We start from the raw sequence: 21,030 nt of genomic DNA, 5'->3' as shown, positions 1-21,030 counted from the left end.
ATGTGATTTCCATATAATTTCTAATATAATAAACCTATTAAATCTATACATTTGTATATCCAATGCATTACCAGGTAATAACACAAAGAGATCTATATATACATGTATATACAGAATGTATTTGTTACAGTATCTCAGATCTGATGATATAATATGTCCAAGGTGTTCTGTCCTCGCTATTATGTCACAAACACAGCGTTCTGATTGTCAACCTGATCCAATAATGCTTTCCTATGTAAAATTTTAACGATTATGAAACGTTGATGAAGTCAGGGACCAGAGCCTCTGTAAGGTTATATAGATGTGGAAAGTTAATTGAATTTTAGTTGACTTTAAAAAACCTTTATCATTGACTTAGAATTATCAGAGAGAAAATCTTCTGCATTACCTACCATGATGTACTCTGCTTCTTCTTTTATATATACATGTATATATATCATGTATACCAGGTATGTTTAAGTACCTACATTGTGTATCAATTCTAACATTTCTTTACGTTGAGAATATTACAGTTAGAATAGTGCTGACCATCAATGTTATACAAATACGTACAGTACATATTGTTAGCATAATGAAGTATCATGTCAAGGTATATGAGGTATCAAATATATAAGAGGCCAATAGGGCATGTAAATGACGTTTGGTCCACATTTTTCCTCTGCACAATTAATTCACAGGACAACAGGACCTAGGACATCTCAAAAAATTCCAAGCATCTCACCAGAAGTAGAATTTGGAAAAATAAAATGATAGATATATCATTTCCCCTTTCTGACACTGCCTTTGAATTCAGGCACCCTAATCTTTTATATATTTATTTGGATCAGCTGTTAAGAGGGTCAATCAGTGTAAAGGAGACAGATCATGAAGAAGGATGGAACAATAAAGGATGTGCCCTGACCTATCCTTTAGACCACTTAATAAGGCAAGGTAATTTGAAATATAAGCTTGATCTATTTTACAACAACTGCAAAACAAGCTATATCAACTTAATCACTCTTGTAGGCCCCGGATGGATTAGCGAGTGACGGGTCTTATTGTGGGAGGAAAAAATGAATACCTGGAAAACCCAGGTGGTCAGGCAGGTGACTCCATACCATTTCACAACTAATCGGGAGAATCAAACCCCTGCCACCTAGGTGAAATGCTTGTGTGTTGCCACTGTGCAAATTGCATGTTGTACATTTACACTACTAGTCTATATAACCTAGACTCTGTTGTCCTGTCTGTTACAATAAAAAGTGACAATCACATTATTGTATTTATATACCTGTCAACAAAATGTTTGTATAACACTCTTTGTGATATTCTGTGTTTACCTGGGGCCTCTCAATATCATAGACTTGTTTTTGAGGATGGTCACCTTGGATAGCGTGTTGATGGTATACCATACAATATTGGCCTAAATGATGCCTGGTAGTATTACAAGGTAGATCTCTGTATAATGATGACCTTGAACTATTATTACAATTAATCTTCACAATAGGTAAAGTACAGGAAGCTTTATCCTCAAATGAACATTTTCCCATAGTGTAAAAGTTAAGTACCATATTTATCCTCAAATAAGTCCCCTCCTCTAGTGTAAAAGCTTAGTACCATATATCCTCAAATAAGCCCCCTTCCCTCTCCTCTAATGTAACAGTTCAGTACCATATCTATCCTTAGATAAGCCCCCTCCTCTAGTGTAAATGTTTGGTACCATATTTATCCTTAGATAAGCCCCTCCTCTAGTGTGAAAGTTTGGTACCATATTTATCCTCAATTAAGCCTCCTCCCCTTGTGTAAAGGTTAAGTACAGTATTTATCCTCAAATAAGCCCCCTCCCTTTGTGTAAAGGTTAAGTACAGTATTATCCTGAAATAAGCCCCCTCCCCTAAGGTAAAGTTTATTAACATATTTATCTTGACAAGTTACCCCCTCCTCTAGTGTAAAAATACAGTATTTTGGGAGGGTTACCTTGGGTAGCTTGTTGATGGTTTACCATGCAATATCGACTGAATGATACTTGGCTAAGTATGACCTTGAACAATGAAATAAACACCCTTTACAATATGGGAGGTTGAGGGGGGTTGGGGGGTAGGGGGGTAGGGGGGTTGGGGGTCGAGACACAACGTCCCGGAAGGTAGAGAATTGTAGCAATCCAGACAAATCTGCAGTGGATACGCGTATGGGTCTCAACAAAACTCCAATGGTCCGATTTGAATGAATCTCTGTGTAAGACTCACCATTTTTGCATCTATATATATTTTTAACTCTTACGTATTACATATACTTAATCGTAATCCTGCTGTCCGGCAAACTTAGTCTTGTATTGGTGTATTGTGTGCCGTCCATTTGTTTACATGTTGAATTTTGAAAGAAAGAAAAGTGTACATTAAATTATAATCAAATATTTACCATACCTTGATCAATTCTGAGACCTGATAGGTAAATAGTTATCAGAAATTCTCTGTTGTATATATATAACAGCTGGGAATCAACAAGTTAGACCTGTATAACATCACAACTAAAGACCACAGGCGCTTGCATATAGAAAATATCACTTTCGATTTTTTTTTTCATATGACAACGGTATGTGTAATCTGTTAACCTGAAGGTTGGCAACTACGCCACGAGCGAAACGGCACCCCATCTCACTTCAACCGGCTAAAAAACACATTTATTCAAACTGACACGGCGCACACTATATGCGACCGTCATCAGAAAACATTCATCTTTAACCTACCGTGCCACTCAATATGAATTGTTACATCCAAAACACTATAATCCGTGAAAACATCGCCGAATTCCTCGCTCAGAACGCCATTTCTCAAACGGCTCCCTGAGCCTGTCCAGATTCTTCATTTACATACGGGGTTCAAGGGTCATGCGATTATATGATCGTCAGTCGTCAGGTGTACTTTTGGGGGTCATCTCCGCATGCATTTTGTCCGCAAAATGCTTCGGCTCGCTGAAGAGTTTCGTCTTAGTTACGATTATTTGAAGAGTTTCGTCGATGAACGATGATTTATAAATTATTCGTTATTTTGAACGTTTGATCACCATGCACCGTATATGACAGTACACAGCAGGCGCGGATCCAGGAATTGGAAAGGGGGGGGGGTCCAGTAATTTAGTGGTAATGTGGTAATGCGAGCGCCATAGGCGGGAGCCGAATTTTTTTTTGGCGAGGGGTCTGGGGGCCAAAATTTCGGAACAAAATTTCGGAAAAATAAAATGATTAAATGATTATAGCAAATTTTGCAATCTTTCGAGAATAAGATTTATGCTTATTTATTGATTAACTTTTGTCAGTTTACTGAAATCTGGACGAACAAAAAGAAAAGTGAATCACGAATAAGACTGTCATCAGGTTACTGGAACGTATACATGTGTACCAACATTACTTACTTCAGACCTGTTCATTTATTTCTGCACATTTTACAAATATCATGTCGTCGTCAAATACGAAAATCATACTTCAGACCTACCAAACGATTTGTACGTTGTGATCTATGATCCATCATCAATTTATTTTCATTTACCACAATGTTAGATTTAATGTTTGCTAGAAGTTCTTCGAGTTCAATCCAAATTTTATGAGTTCATCTATCACTGTATGATTATAGAAATATTGAGTTCCTTCAGTCATTTTGTTTTAAACCCCTTTTTATTCAAATTTTCGAAACAGTATTACTTTCTTACGTTAATTCGGTTTTAATACACTCGATATCATCAGTTTGCCCCTTAGTTTTAGTGTCTACAATCAGGGGCGGACACAGGATTTTCAAATAGGGGGCGTGCGAAATTAAAAGGGGGGAGGGGGGTGTCCGCCGGTTCTCCCCCTGAAAAATAGCAGGTTAATGCAAAATCCTGCATTCTAGTGTATTTCACGATAGATTCATACCTGGTGTGTTTTATAAAAACAAGTATATGAGAGATGTTTTTAATGATTTGATATTGTTATTTCGCTGATTGATACGGGAATTCGTTTTTTAAGATACCCTTACTTTGACAATTTTAGGGGGGGGGGGGGGGGGGGCTTTAAATCCACCAGTGACAATGTCAAAGAGTTTAACGCATTGTAAAATGTATTCTTTGTAATATTCAATTATCCATTTATTCCACTTTACATCGCTCGCATATATAAAATTTAAGTTATTGATGAATTACCTTATTAATTGAGTGTGTAAGCATCAAACGCTACACTAATAATAATCAAACTGGCTGAAGTGCTTACAGAATTATGAAACTGAATTAAAATGAGAAAGAAAAGAGAATACTTGAGGGGGAAGTAGTGGTTATTTTGTGTCAACGCCAGACTTTTATAGTATTTTAGGGCTAACGCCAGAATACCCAGAACAACCTCTTATTCTTATCGATATTGTGTGTGGTATACATTTTTAACTAGTCATGTAGGAGTCAATTTTTTTAAGAATTGAAGATTGGCATAGCCCTAAATAGATGGCAAGTACAATAAAAAATCATAATATCAAACAACTATCAGCTATTACCCCATCCAAATTTTAACTTCGAAAAATTTAATTTCAACTGATACTGCTTGTTCATGGTATACGTATAATGTCACGGCCCTGTCTTGAACAAGTTATTGAGCACCGTTATATGCAATCTTTTTGATTGAAAACGAAGTTCAGCAACTACCGAAATGATGCAGTTGAAAAAAAGGAAAGGACGATCTCATCACTGCATGGCATTAAAACATGCTATCTTATTAGTCCGTGATATCGCAAACGACGTCCTGTGCATGCACCTGTAAAATAAAGTATGCCGAGATGACCCCAAAAAGTGCACCTGGTGACAGTCGATTATATAATCGCATGACCTTTGAACCCCGTATGTAAATGAAGAATCTGGACAGGCTCAGGGAGCCGTTTGAGAAATGGCGTTCTGAGCGAGGAATTCGGCGATGTTTTCACGGATTATTGTGTTTTGGATGTAACAATTCATATTGAGTGGCACGGTAGGTTAAAGATGAATGTTTTCTGATGACGGTCGCATATAGTGTGCGCCGTGTCAGTTTGAATAAATGTGTTTTTTAGCCGGTTGAAGTGAGATGGGGTGCCGTTTCGCTCGTGGCGTAGTTGCCAACCTTCAGGTTAACAGATTACACATACCGTTGTCATATGAAAAAAAAAATCGAAAGTGATATTTTCTATATGCAAGCGCCTGTGCTAAAGACATGCATAGGGTAACACCCCACATAACATAACGTCATATTAATGAGAGCATTTAAATGGAGACTCGAGTATAGAAAGTTCACAGCCCTGAGGCGTCTAATGTAGGAAATGCATGTAGCATTAACTATAAGATATATCTTTAGTCACAAGATAATTAAATATAAAGTTCCAATTTTGAAACTGATATCAGAGCTTTCTTGGCAGCTTTTCGTGTCATTTAAATCACAGGGGCTTGACACATTCCTAAGACCCAGAATAAAATTTTTTCCAGCTAAAATTATTTCATATTTCAGGCAAATTTCTAAAATTTCACGTTTTAATATATACATACCCTTTAAATGTATAACCCAATTAAATTTGCTTCCCAAAATGAGGCAAAGAAATGTATCAATGCATGTACATAATGTAGATAGATTTTACACTATACATATTCCAAAACTTCCTGGCCCTAGGCGATAAACCTGGGCAAAATATAACTACAATGTACTCCATCAGTACTATTTACTATCTGGAATGGGGTCATATTTTGACCCAAATTTGACCAAAAAAACATTGAATAATATGGTTTATTCAACTTAATTATTAAACATAATATTTTCATATGCAAGCACAACCAATCAGTCATTCATATGATAGCTGTGGGAGACAGGTCTGTTTATTATGACAGCTTGTCACCAGTATTTACATACAAGTAATTATTTCTGTCATAATGACAGGTTAAAAAAACATCCAAGTTTCATGAATATTATTGACACAAATTTTCGGCCTCTTAAGAAAATGACCAAATTACCATGGTTAATGTATAACTGTAGAATCACGATTCTGCAGTTAAGTGACATTATTGAATAAATTCTGAATAATTAACAACGAAAGTTAGTACAATTAGTCTGAAGGAGACAATATACCTAAAAAGCTTATTCAATTAACAAATAGAAAAATGCTATAACTCAGCCCTTATAAACTAAGACAACCCTCTTAGGAAACACAATCTATCATCCTCGGGCAAACAAATACACCTAATACCTAGGTCCAGACATCTGAATTATGTGTTGTTTTTTATACCATCATTTACTGTTAATTGTGATACAAGTGAATAGGAAATATTCAGATAAGAGAAAAATCACAGTTGATAATTTTTGATGGATTCAGGAATGAAAAAAATTAGCTATTAATTATAATGACATAGTTTAGAAGGCGTCCTGCGGAGAAGTCTCAGAGGACCGTCCTATTGTCTAATAAAAAATGTACCCAAGTAAACAATTAATTTCATGTCAACGAGAAATCAAAATCTTGTCAACGAGAAATCAAATACATGTCAACGAAAAATCAAATACATGTAAACGAGAAAACAAATACATGTCAACATGATAAAGCCAACAAGTTTCAAAGAGATCAGTCAAAACTGAGAAAGGAGTTCACTGGACAACAAATGTTTACAACAGACAGACAAGGCTATATATACCAGTAAAACCGGGAACAAACGTCAAAATTTGATGGACATATAAAAGACAATAGCTAAGGCATCTTTCATGGCATCATATGTCAGAATAAATGGATTCTGAGCCATGACTAATATATAATGCATGATATCATTTCATACTATCATTTCCTAGTGTTGTAGTTCATAAGTAGGGAAAATTTCTAATTTATGTATTCTGAACGCTTCAGAAAATGACGTAATAACGTAAATATCATTATTTATCTTTGTAAAAATTGCATTAAACACGTTTTTACAGTTACTTTGGACAGTTCTATTTCTCATAAACTCAATTTTACATAATTTACATGTTGATATTGGATTCGTGTAATAGGCAGGAAATGGAGGTGTATATCTGTACTGGGAGTTAATAGCTTTGTGCCTCTGGTAACTTTTTTGTACCTTAAATTACACTGTGAATCAGTCATAGACATAACTCCTGGTACCAGCAAAGTGTCTGGAAAAACAGTTTTCAGGGATCTTTAAACAAGGAGATGGGATAATGCTGGAATGCCAAATCATTAAATCAACACCAGCTTCCTGATGAGACAAAGTTCTCAGATTAGACACCGTGTACTGTGTACATCACTACATGTATATTATAATTTCAGATAAATGTTTTAAATACAGTGTCAAAATCAACCATGTATAGATAGGGACCAAGGGGGACATACATATGAAATCTGAAAAAAGATCGATCAAGAATTTATGAGACAAAGCAATAATCCTCTTCAAATGTCAAAAGTCACAATGGCTGGCTGTCGGCAATATTTTTTTAATCAGTTGTCCCAAAATAATACTCAAAGTTCTGGTTAGACATACATGTAGTTTGTATACTATAATTTCAGATAAAAGTTTAGAATACTGTGATCAAATATCAAAGTTTAAATTGATTCATTATAACCATTATCCTTTCTATAACCACAATCCTACTATTTCAAACAAGGATAGAATTTACCATTAGAGTCACATGGTGGCTCTTGCTGAAAAGGGATTTGATTCCTTGATGTTATTTAGGACACATCTGCAACCTCAGAAAAAAGATGAAGATCTATGGTGAGTGTTCGATCCCTACCTCAGGTTTAGATCTAAGGTCAATGTTCAATCCCTACCTCAGGTGAGTGTTCAATCCCTATCTCAGGTGAGTGTTCAATCCCTATCTCAGGTTTAGATCTCAGGTGAAGATCTGAGGTGAGTGTTGGATCCCTGCCTCAGGTGAAGATCTGAGGACTGACCGAGTGTTGGATCCCTACCTCAGGTGAAGATCTGAGGTGAGTATTCAATCCCTACCTCAGGTTAAGATCTGAGGTGAGTATTCAATCCCTATCTCAGGTGTAGATCTGAGGTGAGTGTTGGATCCCTACCTCAGGTTAAGATCTGAGGTGAGTGTTGGATCCCTACCTCAGGTGTAGATCTGAGGTGAGTGTTGGATCCCTACCTCAGGTTAAGATCTGAGGTGAGTGTTGGATCCCTACCTCAGGTGAAGATCTGAGGTGAGTGTTGGATCCCTACCTCAGGTATAGATCTGAGGTGAGTGTTGGATCCCTACCTCAGGTTAAGATCTGAGGTTAGTGTTGGATCCCTACCTCAGGTTAAGATGTGAGGTGAGTGTTGGATCCCTACCTCAGGTGTAGATCTGAGGTGAGTGATGGATCCCTACCTCAGGTGTAGATCTGAGGTGAGTGTTGGATCCCTACCTCAGGTTAAGATCTGAGGTGAGTGTTGGATCCCTACCTCAGGTGAATACCTCAGGTGAGTGTTGGATCCCTACCTCAGGTGAAGATCTGAGGTGAGTGTTGGATCCCTACCTCAGGTGAAGATCTGAGGTGAGTGTTGGATCCCTACCTCAGGTGAAGATCTGAGGTGAGTGTTGGATCCCTACCTCAGGTGAAGATCTGAGGTGAGTGTTGGATCCCTACCTCAGGTTAAGATCTGAGGTGAGTGTTGGATCCCTACCTCAGGTGAAGATCTGAGGTGAGTGTTGGATCCCTACCTCAGGTATAGATCTGAGGTGAGTGTTGGATCCCTACCTCAGGTGTAGATCTGAGGTGAGTGTTGGATCCCTACCTCAGGTTAAGATCTGAGGTGAGTGTTGGATCCCTACCTCAGGTGAATACCTCAGGTGAGTGTTGGATCCCTACCTCAGGTGAAGATCTGAGGTGAGTGTTGGATCCCTACCTCAGGTGAAGATCTGAGGTGAGTGTTGGATCCCTACCTCAGGTGAAGATCTGAGGTGAGTGTTGGATCCCTACCTCAGGTGAATACCTCAGGTGAGTGTTGGATCCCTACCTCAGGTGAAGATCTGAGGTGAGTGTTGGATCCCTACCTCAGGTGAATACCTCAGGTGAGTGTTGGATCCCTACCTCAGGTGAAGATCTGAGGTGAGTGTTGGATCCCTACCTCAGGTGAAGATCTGAGGTGAGTGTTGGATCCCTACCTCAGGTGAAGATCTGAGGTGAGTGTTGGATCCCTACCTCAGGTGAAGATCTGAGGTGAGTGTTGGATCCCAACCTCAGGTTAAGATCTGAGGTGAATGTTGGATCCCTACCTCAGGTGAAGATCTGAGGTGAGTGTTCAATCCCTACCTCAGGTGAAGATCTGAGGTGAGTGTTGGACCCCTACCTCAGGTGAAGATCTGAGGTGAGTGTTTGATCCCTACCTCAGGTGAAGATCTGAGGTGAATGTTGGATCCCTACCTCAGGTGTAGATCTGAGGTGAGTGTTGGACCCCTACCTCAGGTGAAGATCTGAGGTGAGTGTTTGATCCCTACCTCAGGTGAAGATCTGAGGTGAATGTTGGATCCCTACCTCAGGTGCAGATCTGAGGTGAGTGTTGGATCCCTACCTCAGGTTAAGATCTGAGGTTAGTGTTGGATCCCTACCTCAGGTTAAGATGTGAGGTGAGTGTTGGATCCCTACCTCAGGTGAAGATCTGAGGTGAGTGTTGGATCCCTACCTCAGGTGAAGATCTGAGGTGAGTGTTGGACCCCTACCTCAGGTGAAGATCTGAGGTGAGTGTTGGATCCCTACCTCAGGTGAAGATCTGAGGTGAGTGTTTGATCCCTACCTCAGGTGAAGATCTGAGGTGAGTGTTGGATCCCTACCTCAGGTGAAGATCTGAGGTGAGTGTTGGATCCCTACCTCAGGTATAGATCTGAGGTGAGTGTTGGATCCCTACCTCAGGTGAAGATCTGAAATGTATGGCTTCATCCCTACCCATCACAATTCACATTTCTCCGGAAGCTGACATCTAGGACTATCCAGTACTGACATGGCTATATCCTTTGGCAAGACATTTAATTACCCAAGTGTATCTGGATAGCATACTAAGAGACTCTGTTATGATTGTATAATTATTCAGTTGTATATTTATATGGACAGTGAGTTGGAAATTATAGGGATGGAAATGTTTTCCATGTCATACCGTATATATGGACCTTGGGTTGGTAATTCATGCAAAGTCATATACATGTAGATGGACCGTCGGAAATATTTTGCCATGTCATATATACGGACCTTAGTTGGAAATTTGTGCAAAGTCATATTTTGCCAAGTTTCTGTGGATAAAACATCTTACTACTGTACCAGACACGATATTTCCTTCTTTATGTTGTGACTCTCTGGTTGACACTAATTAGACATCATATACCACCGTGGTTGTCAGCACGATGTTTAGTCATATAAACAGACAAATTATAATATATTATAATGAGGAGGGAGATCATACCAGTCTTTCAGTGTTTATCCTGGCCATGTTGGGAAATTACAACTTAAGGCATTCTTTGTGCAACAAAAGTGTAAAATTCTGAGCGAAAATGTGAACACAGATTGCAGGATATTTCATGTCCTCACACAAGAAATAGAAAATTTGAAGATTTTGGAAATTTAATGACATCATTCAGAAAAATATGTAACAATCATACTCAAATATATAGGCAGGAAAATAGATGGGTTATCAGCCCTGGTCGACTTAACTAATTAAACATTAGACATTAAACATGACCAAGTGTTCATGATGACTTCTGCTGGTAACTATTGGAATGAACTGTCAACCAATTTTGTCTTGTACACTGTAAATTGTATCTATACTGGAAGGAACACACACCGATTTTGTCCCGTGAATGTCTCTACTTCTAATCTGTAATATCTGCTTTAAACTTAATACACTTACTTTAAAAATATATATCACATAATGCACTGTATATTTTTTTCCAGATTTTTTTTTTCAGGATTTTATACAATTGTGACATTTTAAATTTTAAAGCTCATTCTGGAAAAAAATAAGCCAAAAATGCATTGCAGTCAAGAAGGTGTTTATCGCACCAAGTTATATAGACAGGAAAAACAATTGAATTTCATTTTGTTTTATAGTTATGATATTCAACTTAATTGGATTCTTTTACAAAACGCCTAAGAATGACTGTCTACAGAAAGATCACTTGTTGACTTTTCACATTTGTCTTGAAAACTTTTATATATAATTGCCATCTATCTTCTCTGAAATGCTATCATTATAAGACCTTCATATCTCATAAATCAATTACAGTTGTCGTTTGTTTTGACTCCAATTTAATTTCTCTGTCATTATAGAAAACTTATAAATCTCACGGAAACTTTTTTGAAGCTTTGTTAACTTAAGGCAGCTTTAAATGAAATTTTGAAAAAATTCTTTCAATAAAATAAATTGTTGATGTGTTTTACATCTCTTAACATATACATTTTCTAAAGTATTTACACAGTAATAAGCCCATGCCTGATAATAAACCCAACCATTAATAACAGTAAAATCCTAATTAATATTATCACATGAAATCAAGGTAAATGTAATGTGAATGTACAAATAGTGAATCATAATCAGAGGCCTTTACACTTGGTCATACAGGCTATGTAATAAACAAGAGGCCCAAAAGGCCTGCAGTGCTTACCTGGATGACAATTGAAAATTTTGATAAGTGGCTACTTGTGTTTACCTCTACTTCTCCTGTTAGGCCCCAGCCCTCCAGTCACAGAATCACCAGTTATTCAAAATTTGTTTCCCTGTCAGACGCATCTGATCAAATTCTGTCAAAATTCATTCAGTCCTTTATGACTAGTATTGATCTAAAAACCTACCTATTGGATGGATCCCGCTTATTGGAGTCATCATTAATGCAAAATTTGTTCTCTTCCCGTAAGGATGCTTCTAACCAAATGGTCAAAGTCAATTCAGTTGTTCATCACTAATATAAGTGTTTTACAATGGAATAGTTGGCAGATGACTGATAGACAGCTGATAATGGACAACGGACAAGGGATGCTGTATCATGGCATAAGCTCACTAGTACTTCAGATCAGGTGATATAAAAAAAAAGTCTTCAAAAAAAAAAAATATAAAAATTTAACTGTGAATGATATTTCATTGTCTTTCAATCACCCATCCCCTAACTGACTTGAGTAAACATCTATGTTAGCTTCGTAGGCTTATTACAGGACACATATGATAAATATATATTCTATATATTGTAACCTGCTGGGCTAACCAGGCTGATGAAGACATCTACATGATATTATATAATGTACTGTTATTGCTGGTGTAATGTGATTCCCCTAGTATACCTGACAGTTACTGTTGGCGATCTATTCTCCAGTGTAAATGTCATTCACTTCACCTTCACAACTATGACTGCATTTGAGAGGGTAATACTTTAGCAAACTAATACAAGTGATTTGATTCAACAAAATAAACAGCAAACATAACTATATTATACATACCTTGTTTAGATGTGCCTCAATATCTCTACTATACGATCAGTTAAATTAGAATTTAAATACCCCTATGACAGTGTTTACTTTAGTGATCTCACCCAGGATATAAATTTTACATATGTTAGATTATATATACATGGTGAGCTAAATGAAGGTCTTTAAAATACTTGTATATCTCTCGTCAAATTTCTATTGGATGACCTTGACCTTCCATGAAGTGCTCATGATGACATATAAACTGTTTAATGTCATTGATGTCCTAATACTGTAGTTAACCTCTATAAACAAATCAACACATCTTTGTTCCAGAAAGTGATATATTACTTGGGTATAAGAATTTAGGTGTTCATTTCTGAGTTATAATTTCACAATCAGGATACAGATGTCCTCAAGATCTGGACTCGGGTGGCATGAAATTGCATACATTTGTATCTTAGACCATGGATTGATAACAGATAAATTGTGACTGAGTGTCCTGAGTGGTCAATCTAGCCAAATGATCTGCTGGCCATCTTAAAGTACCCAAAATTGAGGCAAAAGGGTTTAAAATGATTTGGAGTTTGAAAATGTAGACTGGATGGCAAATGAAAATTGATCAATAAAAAAGTCAATTATAACATTTATTTTTTTTATAGAAAATGGGGATAGTGCCAATACCGGTGAGGTAAGTTATTGGTGGAAATCTTGGTTCCTGGGTCCCTAGGCTGGATACCCGAAATCATGCAGGGTGATTGAAGAAAAGAATATTCAGAATACTAGGCGGGATCAATCACACAGGTAAAGGGACCTCAATGGTTCATCTGATCATCAGGTTCTGATGACGCCCACTGTACGGGCGAAACCAGTCGACAATAAATAAATGAACCATTGCACAAGGTCCCCTTTGCCATTTGTGATTGACCCCGCCTATTCTGCATATCTACTTTTTCATTGTCATTTCCTCTCAACAGCGAGGAAGCAGACAAACTCCCTCAACACTCGGCCAATTTGCCATTTTAAGTCCTTTTTTAGTTTTTAGTTTCTACCTCATTGAACTACTGTATCTTGCCCAAGGACACAACCAGGAGAGCACAGACAGTCTGTGATCTTAGCTTTCTGGGAAAATCTAACCTTTCAAGGTTAGGGATCAAAAACCACACACCACCTGGGTTTGCCATATACAGCATGATAGGTCTAACAGACTGTGCTGTATCATGGCCCATCTGTTACAGGAAACTCTGTTACAAAAGCTGAAATCTATAGTGATAAGTCTTGTCAATTTATTACAAGTTTGTACAATTCACATCTCAATGTATACACTTCACAGTCCATTTGTCTGATGAAGGTGCTAGAGTGCAGTCACACAAACCTCACATATAAAATTTAGAACTGGTTAATGTGATATAGTTTATTCACACTATTATCATGACATTGTTATACAATTGTTACCAAACATATGATATAGATACTCATAGTAACATTGTTGTATAGTTATAAAAAATAATCCTGATAGATTTGATACTAATAGTAACATTGTTGTATAGTTACAAAAAAATAATCCTGATAGATTTGATACTAATAGTAACATTGTTGCACTTCGGTACTAATAGTTCATTGTTGTATTCTGCTGTAATGTAATACAATTATATTGATATCAAATAGTTACATTGTTGTACACTATTGCTAAACATAAATTATATACTAATAGTAATTTTGTTGTATTCTGATATCTAAGATATCATATTGATACCAATAGTATCTTTGTTGTATTCTGATATCTAAGATATTATTGAAACTAATAGTAACATTGTTGTATTCTGGTATTAAAGATATCATACTGATACTAATAGTAACTTTGTTGTATTCTGATATTAAAGATATCATATTGATACTAATTAATAGTAACTTTGTTGTATTCCTGATATTGAGGATATCATACTGATACTAATAGTAACTTTGTTGTATTCTGATATTGAGGATATCATATTGATACTAATTAATAGTAACTTTGTTGTATTCCTGATATTGAGGATATCATACTGATACTTATAGTAATTTTGTTGTATTCTGATAATAAAGATATCATATTGATACTAATAGTAACATTGTTGTATTCTGATATTGAAGATATCATATTGATACTAATTAATAGTAACTTTGTTGTATTCTGATATTAAAGATATCATATTGATACTAATAGTAACTTTGTTGTATTCTGATATTGAAGATATCATATTGATACTAATAGTAACTTTGTTGTACACTACTACAAAAGTCCTTTGTTTGCTTGTTTTGTGATTTAACCTACAGACAAGAGGTATGATAATCATGCATGATTCAAATTATTACCTTCATTTAGTTTTCTTTAATGCAAGGTAAATCAGGTATGGATGCTTCAACTGATAAAGTTATTATTACTTTATATAATTTAAAACCAGATATCCAAGAAGCTACTAAAGACAAATGTTGATATATATAGATGACTGAAATGTTTCTGAATATTCATGGAGCTTTTGGAAGTGGTTTATTTAGCCGTTTATTTCAACCCATTTTTACTCCTCTCATTCCTACAGTGTTTTATCACATGATGCTAGACTAAAAGGGCAAATGAAGAATTAAATTGAATCCACTAGTACTGCCTCCACTAGGGATTAAACTCAGGACCTCTGGTTTTCTAGTCTTACACTCAACCAATCAAGCTAAAGAAAAATCCTCTATATAGCAAAGGACTATATTGCGCATAGAATGTACCTGGGCTATACTCCCCCACAAGGGAAGAACTCGTCCTCACTTTTCCAGGGGTTATAGCGATGCTTTCACAAGGAACGCTTGTGGGCCTATGTGGGGGCCATTGTAACAGAGCATGATATTTATTTCAATTCATTTTAATGCCACTGCTAGGGATCAAACCCAGGACCTCTGGCTTTCTAGACTTACCAGCTAAATATAACTTCTCTATCCGAGCATTATATTGCCCCTAGTATTTGTCAGCTATATGGTTACATTAGTGACACAATTAAGGAAGAGAATTAGAAGTTTTATGTTAATTAAGGATAATCAATAATTGAATATCAGGCAGTAATCAGATATCACAACAGGACTTACAGATAAACTGCTATGTACCTTAATTTTTATTTTAGCAAAAGGACAATTACCTACTGGAACTTTCAAAAATAGTAACAGATTTATTTTCATGGCTGGCCTTACCTTGTACTTATGAATCAATGCAAATCCACACGCAGATCCAGAGGGATAATTATTATCTATCAGGTAGACTATCCTATCCAGAGATTTTACGGTCTAAAGCTAATTTGAAAATGCAGGTCTTACTTCAAACATGACATTTTAAAATGAAGTGTACAATGTATTAATGATTATGCCTGATATATATATGTACTGACTAATATGATTATGGTGATATATATATGTACTGACTAATATGATTATGCCCGATATACATATGTACTGACTAATATGATTATGGTGAACTCCACAACACTTTAGACATAGACCTCACAGGGCAATTAAGGCAGACATTTTTTTTCATGTCAATTCTTTCTGAAGGTACATAAAACTTGTTTCAATCTTTGCTGAACCATGAAAGACAAATGTCCCTTTTTTCAATCCTGTACAAAGGGTATGATATTTTTGTGCATAACACTGGAGCTCATTTTCAGACATCTTATGATCTAGTAATATAAAGAATGGACTGTTGTGTTTATCAATTACAATTATTAAATGAATTTGTGTTATAACTAATAACCCAAGATCTAACGTAATTCAACCTTTGCTTTTTACATGCAAATTACATTACAGCTAATATTTGCAGATAACTATAGGACATTTACTGCTGGGTAAAAACGGTGCAAACCAAGCCAAATAAAATGTTTGGGGTATAATTTAGGAAGATATGAAACGATAAGAAGTTTTTCTGAAGAGGTTCAGAACTTAATTCAGAGTAAAAAAATCCTGATGATTACTTACCCTGTTTGTGCTGTTTTACTAATTCAAGTTGATTATCAAGCAGAGTTTACTGTAACCTGCTGGATTCTGATATCATATTATCCTTTTTTTTAAATCTGATATTAAATTAATAAGCTGACTATTTTGTTTAAGTGCTGCACATAAAACATCAGAATCCTTTAGATTCAGTTTACTGGTACTCGATAGAATGAGATCATTTTCTCAATTGTAATTTGATCTTTAGAATGATGCCTTTAATTATCAGAGGTCACAAATAATTATTTATTTTCTTCCAAATATGTTTTAAGTGAATAAGGAAACATCTATTTTTTTTTACACCCTTTCGTTAATTTTGTGGTTGATAAATTGACCTGTAGTACAATTGTAGTACATAATTACTAAGTAACTTGACTACCAATGTATAACATATAGCATTTATCAGCTACAGTACAATATGTCCCAAGGCTACAGTGTGTGTAAGTTAATTGAAATGACCAATAATGTACACATAGTGTCCATTAAATTAACAGAGATCTGCATGTCCATTATTTAGGTCTGATATTTATCTAATATTTTCATAATACTATTTTACCAATATATATTGATGTACCCCTCGAGAAACCATGTGTCAATTGTTTAAGTTGGCCAGTGATTGATTGCGAATGAAGAGACGAGATAAATTACGAAGTGATGGATAACATTGTTGAGTGGTGATCTACGCAATTTTCAGTAATTACCTGATCATGGCTAATGACAGTCTGACATGTACACTAGTGTTTACTATCTGACAGCAGACGATACAGGCAGCTACTTGTTTCATGATAAAATGTAAGTGTTTTTTTGTGTTTTTATTTTTGATAATGTTTACCTCGACTGGCCCACGTGTCCACGACCTGTGCTGAATCTCCCCGGTCATCCGTTGACCTGTCAAACTTCAGCAGTCCGAGTCGATCCCAGCCGAATAGACACACAAGACCCACCAAACAGACTGCCCCTTGCACACATCGCACATCTCGTCGTTTCATCGCCGGGTCTCATTAACAGATTACCAATGAAGTAGCTTCCCTTATTATATTACAACAACATCCACGATCAACCATCCATGATACACACACTTTCGATAGACCGTGCCGTCACGTCCCACTGTTGTCGACTGATTATATAGCCCTACTTTCGGTATACAAACTTTTATATTGGACGAGTCCATTTTTGAGTATAATAGAAGGTGGTTGCGTCGTAGCTTATAGAAAAACAAGACACACGTCATTTCATCCCATGACAACACATTGATTACTTATTTATTTTTTCACATAAGAAGACGAAAAAAAGCAATTTTGTTAATCTTATCTGGAGAATATAGAAAGGTTCACTCCCCTACGACTACGAAAAAGTAGCCGATTCCATATAAACGGAAAATGACAGGTGCGTCTTTTCGGAACATCTCCAGACTTTCCTTAGAAGGACTTAATGCTCCGTATATATGTTGCTATGCGATTGCGGATGCTGTTGCATCAATGATAACACTGCTTTATACCGCGTAACCATTGTATTTTATAATTATTGATATATGTCACTTTTTAAATTTAAATTAAACGGAGAATGTGTATTTATCTCATAGTAATAAGTAAGTACGTGGCTGAATTACGTTATAATTATATCGCTGATATCCGACATGTTTTACATCCAGTCTAAATTTAATAAAATATTGTGTGACATGTATAGATTAAAGAAACATGAGAATGTGTTATATATACCTACCTAAGCAGTACGTAACACATTTTAAGATGTTTTAGTTGGTGAGATCACAGGCGTCTGCATCAGGTTAGTATTTTTAGAAAAAAAAATAGCCCTTACTCCTACTATATTGATAAAGTATAAGAGATCTGTAATATATTTTTTCTATAAATAATAAGTAGATGCAAACGCCTGTGAATGTCATAGGAGTAGGGGCTAATATCTTTTTCTATGAAAACTTCAGATGCAGGCGCCTGTAGTGAGATTATATTAACAGTCGGTAAATGAACACTGATGGGTGTGGTAATACTGATGTGTGACATTTTTTACCGAATGTCTGGAAATGTGCTGAACACACTATATAGGGTAGGTCAAGACTGTATGTAACAGATCCTCGAATCCATGTAGTATACGTCGTTACAATGATGTAGAATGAACTACACTAGAAAAAATGGTGGCACAGGAATTTAGCTCAAATTGCCACATATATGTATTTTATGACACATAATGACAGAAAATATAGATTGTGTACTTGGATTGGGAATCGGTGCCGATAAATCTATACCTGTAAGGTACGTGTGTTTGAGAGGGGAAGTCATTCTGATATTATTCAACTGGAAAATGGATTCTAAAAAATAGTATCTTGTCTTTGGATGGATGATTTTTTTTTTATGATTTTGCCTTGTTCAGAAAAAGCTTTTTTTCCACGGGGACTTAAAATAAGCACAGATTTCCAACCCGCGGTCCATATACATGTACACATAAATTATAATATCTGTACCCATCTATAGGGTCTAGTAAGTAATAACGACGGTATGGTCCAATATAGGTACTTTAATTGCTCCTAACAAACAGACGTTCGCTGGATGCGTATTACTACAAATATAATTAGAAAATCGTGGAATTTTCGAGACAAACCACCCCTTTATCAAGACACAAATAAGTTACACATGGAAGTGTTACACAAGTTGAGTGGATAAAAACGAACAAAATCGTTATATGTATTGTATAATCCTTGTCGATAATTTTTATTGACTCTTACCGTTGTATATGTCTTGACCCAATACAAGGGACAGAGCCCAAACCTTTTCTCACAGGAGCGAACGCTCAACTAAGGTCAAAGGTGACGCAGTGTCAAGGACACCCTCGATACTCCAGGAGGTGAAGAGAGCGAGGTGATCGTAGCCCGAGTTTCCCTTGGCCCTAAAGAGGATGTGTCAAGGGAGACATTGGGGAGAACACGGTCGATTTGGATAGAAGAGAAAATAATGTCCAAAATTTAGTCGCCTCTTACGATCATTTAAATTGTGTGGGTAGCAGATGTACATTTTGTACACGCGCCTTCTGCATGGCTGTTACATGTATGTTGTAACCCTACCGGCGGTGGTTCGCGTTTGTGGTAATTGTATCCTTGTGTAAGACACCTTTAAATAGCCCATTTGCTCAGCGAGGTAGTCACCAGCTACTCCAAATATATACAGTTACGGAATTGATTTTCAGTTATTTGACTAACCGCGCTAGAGCTACCATTTCAAATTTCCGACAAAAATAAACATTTTAAACTGCGAAGTGCTAGCGGTATATGGCGTGGCTGATGAGCATCGGTCTTAATGATGTTTACTTAATAACGATCTGCTTCTATTTCCGTTAATTCTTCTAGAATTTCAGTTTTTTTTGCTATTTAATTTGGTTTCAAGCATGTATTTAGAGGTTCTTGCGAAGGAACAGCATGTGCCTGGATATATATGTCATTGTAAATCGATATCGGATGACGGCGAGAAATAAAAATCCCACATAAACCCCATTACTTAACCGACAGAATCAATAACGCGCGTGGCTGGAGAATAAATATGCGTTTGAAAATGTATTCTCTCAAAATACATCATATAATAATTATATATATATGAATGTTGAACTGATAAATATGTACAATAGCGATGGATTGTTTGTTTTTTATAACAAAGGTGTTAGTTTAGAAACGGAATAGTCATTCATTCATTCATTCATTCATTTATTCATTCATGCATTCATTCATCTATTCACTCATTCAACCGTTATAAGAATATAAACATTGATATGAATGATTATATCAAATCATATCTTGGTTATTTGACTAAAGGAATTTGCCAATGACCGCATCCAAACGACACCCATGCGATAATAATGACCATATATTAGATATGGTCAGCTAGATTTTGTTCATTTCCTATTGGCTAAAACATGGCTACGTGGAGGTCAAATATTGACTATAGTTGATTAGTATACGTGATAACAACCGGGTAAAATGCATCACAAGTACGTGTGTATATGTTACAATAAACGGGTAAAATACACCACAATTACGCATATACGTGTGATAATAAACGGACAAAATACATCAGAAGTACGCGTGTACATGTGATAATAAGCAGATAATATAACCACAAGAACGCGTGTGCATGTGATAATAAACGGATGAAAAACACACGAAAGTACACGTGTACTTGTGATAATAAGCGGATGAAAAACGGCAAAGGTACACGTGTACTTGTGATAATAAGCGGATGAAAAACACACAAAAGTACACGTGTACTTGTGATAATAAGCGGATGAAAAACGTCACAAGTACGCATGTACATATGATAATAACCGATTGTAGTAAATCATAAATACGTACATACATGTGATAATACGTACCAGGAAAGTAAATGACACAAAGTTCTACGCGTATGTGACAATGACACGGGTATATAATTATTAGTTTGTACCTGTACGTCTGTTGTTAATAATAGGGTAGTCACTTTGGAAACTACAGAATATTTCTCTTCTGGAGTGAGAGTATCATCGCTCTAATGAATACCCGTTATAAATTAGGACTATTTTCAGGCGTTTCCCTCATCAAATACAACTTTAAAACGAAACACAGTTTTACGTCTAAGTCGGAGAAAAATAGGTTGGCATCTGATAAAAAATAAAG

The 21,030-nt window shown here is 36.2% G+C and overlaps 1 protein-coding gene across 1 annotated transcript in view; it reads right to left on the bottom strand.

Annotated features, from left to right (window-relative positions):
- Positions 1–17,482, bottom strand: part of LOC117339369 (sodium/potassium/calcium exchanger 3-like) — a 79,176-nt gene extending 61,694 nt beyond the window's left edge. The window contains exon 1 of the mRNA XM_033900923.1: positions 17,209–17,482. Coding sequence (XP_033756814.1) covers positions 17,209–17,365 — 157 coding nt within the window. The 5' untranslated portion in view covers positions 17,366–17,482. The remainder of the gene's footprint in view (positions 1–17,208) is intronic.
- Positions 17,483–21,030: the final 3,548 nt, after the last annotated feature.

Source organism: Pecten maximus, chromosome 12 (genome assembly GCF_902652985.1).
Source record: "Pecten maximus chromosome 12, xPecMax1.1, whole genome shotgun sequence".
In the NCBI taxonomy this organism is placed as follows: domain Eukaryota; kingdom Metazoa; phylum Mollusca; class Bivalvia; order Pectinida; family Pectinidae; genus Pecten; species Pecten maximus.
This window is presented reverse-complemented; position numbering and strand designations above follow the sequence as displayed.